At 33.9% G+C, this 9994-nt stretch overlaps 1 protein-coding gene and 1 long non-coding RNA gene across 2 annotated transcripts; both read right to left on the bottom strand.

Annotated features, from left to right (window-relative positions):
• Positions 1 to 6704: 6704 nt before the first annotated feature.
• LOC131632994 (5'-3' exoribonuclease 4-like) lies at positions 6705 to 7373 on the bottom strand. The gene is made up of 2 exons (XM_058903697.1): positions 7143 to 7373; positions 6705 to 7058 (listed from the first exon to the last, which is right to left on the bottom strand). The coding sequence occupies exons 1-2, from the start codon at positions 7194 to 7196 to the stop codon at positions 6852 to 6854; spliced, it is 261 nt and encodes an 86-aa protein (XP_058759680.1). The 5' UTR covers positions 7197 to 7373; the 3' UTR covers positions 6705 to 6851.
• An 887-nt stretch (positions 7374 to 8260) lies between these two features.
• Positions 8261 to 9480, bottom strand: LOC131632991 (uncharacterized). The gene is made up of 3 exons (XR_009293207.1): positions 9206 to 9480; positions 8416 to 8528; positions 8261 to 8333 (listed from the first exon to the last, which is right to left on the bottom strand). It is a non-coding gene; the product is annotated as an uncharacterized LOC131632991 (long non-coding RNA).
• Between the last annotated feature and the right edge of the window lie 514 nt (positions 9481 to 9994).

Here is a 9994-nt window from a genome sequence, read left to right as displayed (position 1 = left end):
GAAAGTTATAGGTCATAAACACTTTGTGAAATTTTAAGTGTTTTTAACCTAGTTTTCTTCAAACTTTAAGCTCATTTTACACAAATTTCCCAAATGATTTTGAAGAAACTCCAAACTAATGAATTGAAGTATATGTTAAGGGCTTTCCAAATTATGCTCAACCTTCTCCAAATTCATTTTGAGCTAAGAGTTATGCTTGTTCAAAATTAGGTCCATGGAGTGAAATTTCAAGGCATGACCAACTTTAGTTTTGGCCAAAATTGTGCAAATGCCTCTACCAATTGATGCTACATATCACATAACACATCAGTAAAGATGCCATGCATTCATTTTCATCATTGCATAAGGATGGAAGGATATTCCCAAAACAAGAACATGTGATTATGTAATGATTACTTTTGGGAAATTTATGGCCAAGTGGTGAATCACCAAAGGAATCTCTTCCCAACCAATTAGAACTCTCCTCTGCATCAGAAATGTCCCCCAAGATCATAAAAGACCAATGGCTAGGGAGCTTGCTCGAAAATTCCATCATTGCATTTTGGATAGTTTTGAATTTCTTCATGGCCAAGAAACCAAAACTACCTCACTAAGCAAGCTCACTCTCTTCAATCTGTACAGAGATCTTTGCCTATAAATACAAGTGCCCTCCTCAGTATTAGACACACCAAAGCAACTCCAATTCTTGCTTTCTCCTTCTCCCTCTCACACTTAGGTTTTTCAAAGGTTCTTTGGCAAGAAGACTCAGGTTCTTCAAACCAGAGCTTTTCCTTTGGAACTAAGTGTTCAAACATCTCAAGGGGGTCCATTAGAATTGATCCAAGCACCTGGAACACTTATGTAAGTGCAAGAACACCATCTTCACTTTCAATTTGGAGCAAAGTCAGTTGGAGGTCTGTAGAACAATTCAGAAGGTGTCAAGCAAGTCCAAGCATTCAGACACATTCCTTAGGGTGTAGTGAAGTTATCCAGATGGTCGCAGCTCATCTGTAAGTGTAGAATCACCATCTTCCATTTCTACTTGAAGCTCAAGCAAGAGGGGTCGAGTAGATTAATTCAGAGGTATTCAAAGCAATCCAAGTGCCCAGATAGCATCAACAAGGTCCCAGGAAGCTTTTGCAATCATTCATTTATAGCCAGAAACTCTCCACCATCACCACGACCTTCAGTTTTAGAGGTAAGTCTTTGAACTTCACCTCTTTAATTCGTGTACTTTTTGTGTTAAAACTCAATACCATTTCATTCAGCATCATCAGAGGATTAAAAACCCTCTATCATCATCCATTTATTCTTCAGTATAGTCATTTAATTTCATTTTCAAATTTTAGGGTTCTTCACGTATTTTAGATAACTCAGTAGCTACAGTCAATTATAGTTTATGATAGTTACATATTTGAAATCGTGAGAGAATTTAGAGCAAGTTTGATGTTTACATCTTTGCAATTAGTTGAGAATTGGGAGAGTTCAGAAATTCAAAAATGAATAAGCTTGAGGTTAAAGACGAAGATGGTGATGGCGCCATTGTTTTGAATTTTAGGGTTCAAGTTTAAAATATATTTAGTTGAATCCGTTTACTAAACGAATTCATCATTTGCCCTAGTGGCCTCACATGCGCTCTCAATACTCTCTTGCCCACAAGTCTAGGGTTCGAATCCCCCTCGCCCCAGACTTTTTGATTCTTTTATTTTTCAAAGATTTTCAACTTGTTTTGAAACATAACCAATTGGACGCGTGCTATAGTCACCAACTGGCGCTTGGCCCAGTGGTGTTATTTTGAACTGGTGACTTCAAGGGCGTGAGTTCAAGCCTTGGTGGAGACAAAACCTATTTTTACCACCTTTCCCTTTTTATTTCTTTACAACTTCAACCAATTAATACACTTATCAAATTAAATCATTTCCTCTTGATTTTTCACACACTTGTCATTAAACATATCTATTTTATGAATAGTCAAAAAAATCACAAAAATATTAATTATTTGATACAATTTTATTAGGTTTAAAATAACATATTTCTAAGTATTTTAAAATACTTTAAATATAGTTTTCACTTGATTTTCATAACCTAATCACTTTGTAAGTATTTTGTGATAAAATCCTAATCATTTAGGTCTTAATTAGGCATAGACTTTGTCTTTACCCTAATTAAGTTGACTTTTGTCTATTTTCAAACTGTTTTCAAATTTCGATCAAACAGACGACTAAGGTTTTCATTCAACAAAACCTTACATCCAGCAAAATCTCTTCAACTGTTTTTCTCATAAACAGTAAATCAATTTCATGGGCCTCTAATAGAGTGTAAGACCCAACACCCTTTTCTTTTCAGAGTTTGTTTTTCAAAACATATTTAAACAGAAAAATTCCTCATCTGTTTTCAAAACATTCTTCTGGTATTTGAAGGGCATTATTCCCGGTAAAACTCTTCAAATACCTATGTGACCTAGTGTCCATCCTCACTTCTTCTGTTTTCAAAACAAAAACATTTCAAAACTGTCTTCAATAAACAATTCAACTGTTACCAATAAACAACCAAGCTGATGGTAAAACTTTGTACATACATCTTTCAAAGGCCTCCTCTTCATCCAGGTTAGGCTTTATAGCTTTCAATTTACAAGCTTTCATTTAAATTACTGTCAAATACATACTGTATATATATATTATTTAGAACTACGTCTGAGTATAACCTTAGGACAAATAAACTATATATATATTATAGTACTATGGCCTAGGATTGAGAATGTCTTCCCGGTGAAGGCTCTTTCCTAATTAGAATTCCTTAGTTAAACCTCAAGATGAATTATTCCCGGTGAAACATCTTGAAAAAAGCCTTAGAACAAAAATAGGGCACATCCACCCATCTGATGCGATGTACGGGTGTAACTCACGGAGGATATGGATTGCGTAGCCTAATTAGTAGGGTGTAACTTACTTCTAGATTCCTCGTACATGGGCACGGGTTTGCATATGGTTGTTTTGGTTATGAGCCTGTTTGTTGTTGTTGTTGCCTCATTGGATAGTTATGGGACTTCCAATGCTGGTGTTACCTTGTTTTTACGTGTACCTAGTCGTGAGCGAACTCGTAAGATAGGGAGACTCATTGAGATTTAGTAATCTCACCCCATTCCAATTAATATTTTTCAGGTGGTTCGAGACAGGATCGAGACAAGGGTAAGATGGCTTAGCTTCGAGATGGTGTTTCTTGGCGACACGTTCTCTTGTAGTCTATGATCTTTTGTATCTTCATCTTTGTACTCCGGATATGTATTTGTACCTTGTTGGAACTTATGTATTTTGGCCATGACAACTTGGGCTTTGTACTTGTACTTATACATTTATCCATTCCGCTGCTTATGTTATGAATTTTGAGTACCATTGTAATTCCATATACATATATCCTAGGCAATGTATGTATGAGGTGTGTAATACGGTGGGAGAACTAACTTTTTTGAAATGTGAGGATAGCAAGAGTCACCACCGACTTTTATTTTATCCAATTGGAAAGGCAAAAAGAACAAGAAACACCTTTAAAAGATTTTGAGTTCGGGGGGTAGGTTATACAAAGGGAAGGTGTAAGCACCTTTTGTATCCATGGTTATCTATGGGCTCTTAATTGCTTAGCTCACTTTTGTTTTCATTGTTTGAAAAGTTTGAAAGAGAATAGTAAAAACTTTGTTTAAGGACTTTAGCTTGTAAATAAGCGTAGCCTTGTTTGAAAGTATTCGAAAAGAGAGTGTGAAAAAGATTTTGAATTTAGAGCAAGCAATTAGTAGCAACTACCCTAGGTTTTAAAATTGTTCTTTAAGACTTTAATTGGAAAGGGCTATCCATACTATAAAGAGGGCAGGTAGTCCTTTCATTGGATGTTTAAGGGTCATCGAGAAATATCGTTTACCATAAAACTGTCCCTACCGTGTAGAGGGTAGGTAGCCTTTAGGGATAGATAGAATAGTCATTTAGGCAACAGGCGAGGAAACCTTAGCAATGGGACAATCATCTTATTTCGAGGCAACATTGAGGGACAAGATCTCATATGATGATGATAATAAACTGAGGCAACATTTGCTTTAGGTATCCTCGGAATCGAGGGACTTGACTATTTTAGAATCGAAAGGCAACAGGCAGCATAAGAGGTTACCCTAAAGGTGTGTGTGTGGCACAATCAAGTGACTAGATTCATATATTTATCTTATAATTAGTTATTCTAAGTTAATTCAAGGCTTGCACTCCCTAGGATTACTAACCACGCAGTTAATATCATACAGAAATTAAAGGCAGAAAATATAAGTTCCTACGCTATTACAATAAACACCTGTGGGCAGAAAATAAAGGCAGAAAGGAAAGGTAGAAAAATAAAACTAAACTATTACAAAAAACCTTGCAAGCCTATACACATTTTCTAGAATTTAAAATAAATAGTAAAAGCGAAACTTAAAAATAAATAAATTAAAGTTGAAGGCAAAGAACTAAATAAAGGCAGAAATTTAAATAAAGGCAAAAATTAAATAAATAAACAAATTTTACCCCAAGGCTGGGAATTAGCACCAACATACGACAATCATAGAATATGAGGTGAGAAGAGAATGCGCGTTTGAAGAAATTCAATGTTTGCTTACAAAAGGGTAAACCTACCTTAAGGTTTTTAGGGTTATCTATGACTTTTGGATTTGAGGGTAAACTTGATAAAAACTTAAAATTAAAATCATTAACCTAAGATTAATTATTAAACCTAAAATTAGTTAAAATTATTAAACCTAAATTAAAATAAAAAACCTAATTTCATTAATTAATTATTTAACCTAAACTAAATTAACAAACCTAATTTAATTAAACTTAATTAAAACTAAAGTTAACTAGTAACAAACCCGTGCATACGCACGGGTTCTGGTTTGGTACGCGTATTTGCTTACATAATATATTTATTTGATATAAAAATTTAAAAAAGAAAAAGTATTTAAATCAATAATAAATTTTTTCATATATAAAAATATTATTTCCCGTGTATAAAAGACAAAAATATTTGAAACATAAATATATTTAGTATGTAAAAATAATATTTCCCGTATATAAAAATATTATTTTCTATATATAAAAGAAAAAAATACTTGAATCATAAATACTTGATAATGAAAACTGGAAAAAAGATTCACGTGAAGGAATACTAACCAGCTACCATGAAGAATGAATGGAAATGATTAAAATGTTTGCAGTGATTTGCTTTACAAACCAAACCTGTTTTCCCCTCCCACGCATACATTTTACCGTCTAAAAAGACTGAGGTGTATAATAACTTCATGTATCTAACATATATTTTATATAAAGTCCCATGTAACTTAGTCTAATAAAACAACCGAAAAATTTGTGTTGTGAGTTTCAATGGATTTAAGGAGAGGAAAAAAATGTATTTGATGAAACTTTATGGATTTGACCAATATTAGAACAGACCATAACCTTAAAACATAAGCTAACCTTGGGTAAATCTGCTAGAAAATGATAGAACATAAGTATGTTTAGTTATACATTTGGTGCATCTTGTTAAAGAATAAAACAAGCAGGACATAACACCTAAAAAGAGTTGTATTTTCATTCAATTCTATGAGTAGGATAACATTATCAGTTAACTTTGATTTGAAAAATATAATAATGTTAGGGTGCTAGAAAAAGAAGATCCATAAATCAATAATGGATTCAGATTAATTTCAAACCAAAAGTTATTAGAATAACACAAAAAAGAACAACACCACACACAGGGACAAGAAAAAAAAGGAAAGCAAAAATCAAATTAAAACTGAACCAAATTAATACATAGACTCATATACAACCATACTAAAAATCCACTGAACACATGTTCTGCAACACCATTCTTTAACTTCCAAGAAGAATCCACTGAAATGTCCATGTTAGAAAAAAGTTTTTCCAATTCTTCAGAAGCCAAATTCGTTGTTACAACGACATAAATTGTTTGCCAGCAGAAAAACCAGTACCAAAGTTGCAGACAATGGCATTGTTCTTCATTTTCTTCATGTCACTAACCATGATAATGTCTTTGTTACCAGTGGTGGTAACGAAAATGTCAGTCTCGGAGACAACATCTGCAAGAATCAGAACTTGTAGACTGTCCATGAGTGCTTGAAGTGCACAGATTGGATCGATCTCAGCCAAGATCACACGAACACCACCTTATTTCAAGGCGGCATCATAACTCTTGCCAACATCTCCGTAACCACAAACAACCACAATCTTTCCAGCAATCATCACATCAGTAGCTCTCATGATTCCATCATGAAATGAGTGGCGGCAACCATAGATATTGTCAAATTGATATCATCACAAAACAACATTGTAACAGATCCATATTGAGATAACAGTATCAACTGAGCAGTTCACGCATTGAAAACTAACCTCCCTCAATACTGAGAAGTGAATCTCATGAGTAGCTAAGGAGAGCATTATCAAATCAACATCATGGTTTGAAGATCATAAAATATCATGCAAAAATCAAGGAAAAGATAAAAGCACCCTAGACAGGTAATATGAAAATTAAAATTAGGACAAAACAAAACACGTCAATCCATACAAACAATGGCGAGTATTCGAATTGAAACCAGGAACATTACGTTGTAACCGGATGTATTCCATTATTTTATGTTCTCCCTCAGCAGGAACATTTGAATCCAAAAGTATAACCTTCAAATAATTAATCATCCAATACAGCCCATAAATAAATATTTAGAGAAAGAGCTTCCTGAAAGCCAGATGTATAAGGGAGAAGAAAATAGATGGGATTACTCCAAAAGAAAGGAATCATCTCATCTTGAAGGGATCAAGTGACAAAAGAATTAATAGGATGTGGTTTCAATTATGTAGTACCTTTATATTTTTCCAGGCAGGGTTGAGGTTCAATCTAGTCTGTACATAAGACTGAAGAGCCACTGACAGAGCTGCCATAAACTTAGAACCAGGGGTAATGACATTTGTGTCTGAAGTCTCGGGCTTATCTTTGGGAGACAAAGGTGTTCCCTCACCGATGAATTCTTTCCTCAGCCTTTCCTCTTCCGCTTCCTATAATGTTTAAAAAAAGCTCAGTAACTTCATCAGAAAAAAAGTAGGAGAACCTTGAATGAGTGATCATGTTAACATTCTTACAGCCTCGGCTGCATCTTTTGCAGCCCGAAAGCGCCGAGAACGTTGCTGATTCATTTTTGCTCATGGTGCAACACCATCTACTTAGTGGAAATGCAATAGTAACTGGCTTGAAACAAAAACATACCTAAACCAAGATTAATAAGATACAACTTCTTATCATCAGCCATTCCAGGTTGACCAAGCAACTTCTTATGATAAGAATTTCATTCATAAAAAGTAATCACCCATAACCTAGTCTTAACAAATGGGAGCATTATTATTGACTCTAAAAAGCTATAAAAAAGATTTACCCTTGTATATGGAGCTATTCAAGAATTGATATTGCCTCAACTGCAATATAAGCAGCCATACATGGTGACACCCTATGAAACATATGGTCAAAATCTTACAATTGACCAAGAGAATTCCATACATTCCAAAGGCTAGACCCAATTATGTCCATCACCTGAAATAATATTCTTTTCTTTAGATCAAAGAGCCAGTCAACATAAACATATGCTGATATAGGAAAGTTGAAGACATATCTCACCAAAATGTTGAAACCTCTTGTGCCTGAAAGAAAAAAATTATTAAATCATAGACAAAACCTTCAACCGTTAAGCTTATATCATGCTAAATCATAGAAAAAATTATTATTACATAGAAAATAATTATTAAATCATGCTAAAATTATTAAATCTCAACATGGCAACCACAAAGGGTGACCTAAGAACACATTTTCCAACAAACCATGGTATATTGTAGATTATAGAATAACTTACCGAGAGCTCCGATAGCAAAGAAGAAGGATGCTGCATAGAAAAGAATACAGCAGAGTGGCATTCTGTATGACTCTATCTCGTACCAGTCGTCCTCATCGTCTCCCTCTTGCTGCTGCTGCTCACAGCGAATTGGTCGCCAAAGAATTTCAACTCCATTGACATACTCAGTGTGAGCTCTTGATATCCACACTTGCTATTACATTTCACCTTTCCATCCCACGTACTCATTCATATCTTCGCCTCAATTCTGCATGATTCTGCTAAATGTTGAAATATAAAGAGTTAGAAAATTGTTGAAATACAGATATGAGTCGAAGTAAGCAAAACATTAAGGATAAAACCGAGAGGTGAACTTACAATCTACATTAAATACAACAATCTCCCCTATGCGAATTGGTTCCTTACTCATGTGTAAGAACAAAATGTCCCCCTGAAAAAGCCAACATTCATTAGCAACAGAAAGAAACAAACAAATTATATTACCAAGTCATTCATGAATAAGATTGGCTTACCCGCTTGAATCTCGGTTCCATACTTCTAGAAAGAACAACAACAACAGGAGATACACTGCCGATGATACACATCAATGCCTTCCCTATTATCAGTGCAAACATAACAATCATGCCTGAAGCAAAACACATAACCCCAGATTACTACTAAACCCATAAACCAGAATATGAAAAACCTAGAATCTCAATTGGCACTATTAAAGCTAAACCCTAGACATCATAAAATTAAATAAAATCATGGCTCATTCTTGACATAACATAAACCCTAAAATGAAGATTTAACACCCTAAACATCAATTTGAACCTTTTCATGTAAAACAACGTAAAAAAGAGAGTTTTGTTAGTATGAATTGAATGAAAAGATTTTTCAAAAGAGAAAGAAAGAGAATGAACCAAGACTAACACCCTGAGTGAGGACCTGACAGATCTGAAGAGATTTGTTAGAAACGACTGTCTCACTGATCATACCCATTACTTCTTCGTTCTTTCTTTCAACCAAACTTCACAACTTTCTTTAGTTAACAAATGGAGAAAACCAAAGACCAATCGAAGGTATGAAAACAACAGAAAAAACCAAGTCACGTCATTAAAACGTAACATCACAAATCCAATCCTTAAGTACTGAACATAACCATGGAAGTTATGGAAACCAAAATATTAAAGCATAATATTAGAATTCCAAACCCTAAATATACAACACAACAATCGTAGTCATTAAAACCAAAATATGTAAACCCTAAAAATTGAAAAATAAACCCAAACACAATGTTCATATTTTTGCAGAAATACTTACTTGTTTATCAATCAGATTGTGATGTACTCTCACTACAATCTTGCCTAGTTCCTTGGTGTCATTGATGTTCTTCACTTCTTCAAACGGTCTTGCAATGTTCAATTGCAACCAGTGTTCAAATTTTTCAGAGAAATGGAGTTATTGATGCGGATTTAGAAGGTTGAAGAAGTGAAGAAAGAAAAGAGAGAGGTTTTGCGTGTGGGTTTGGTAGTCGTAGCAGGATTTCACAATGAAGCAGAGAAAAAGTGATATTTTTGGGGAAGAGAGAAAATCAGTTTCAAAATGGTTTACTTTTCAAAAATAAGAGCGCCCTTTACAACATAATTTTATTTACTTGTACTTTGTTTTATTGGTTTGTTCCCAATTACCTATGTGCTTTTGAATAAATCAAGAAAAGACATTTTGAATCCTCAAAATGTTAATTTAAACTAAGATAACAAAAGGGTATTATTGGGAAATCCAGAATAACAAATTTTCTTATATTATAGATTTTTTAACTAATTTAATTATTAAATTAAAAGACTAATTCTATTAATTAAAAAATAAATAAATTTGCTATTATTAAAAAAAGTTTAAGGTTTTTCAAAAGGATTAATTAAAATTGAAGTTTGGTTAAAAAGAAAATATAAAGAAATAGTTATAAAACAACAATAATAAAATAATTAAAAAAAACCTGGGCGTTTGATCCAACGTGATGCTCTTCTGATGGTCTATGGTGGAACGTCACGCTCAGCACCCTCCGATTCGCCTTTGCGTTGATCTAGCGGTTGCTAGGTGAGGATACATCAT

Source organism: Vicia villosa, unplaced genomic scaffold (genome assembly GCF_029867415.1).
Source record: "Vicia villosa cultivar HV-30 ecotype Madison, WI unplaced genomic scaffold, Vvil1.0 ctg.001059F_1_1, whole genome shotgun sequence".
NCBI lineage: Eukaryota > Viridiplantae > Streptophyta > Magnoliopsida > Fabales > Fabaceae > Vicia > Vicia villosa.
The sequence above is the reverse complement of the archived record's forward strand: the minus strand, read 5'-3'. Positions and strand labels throughout refer to the sequence as shown.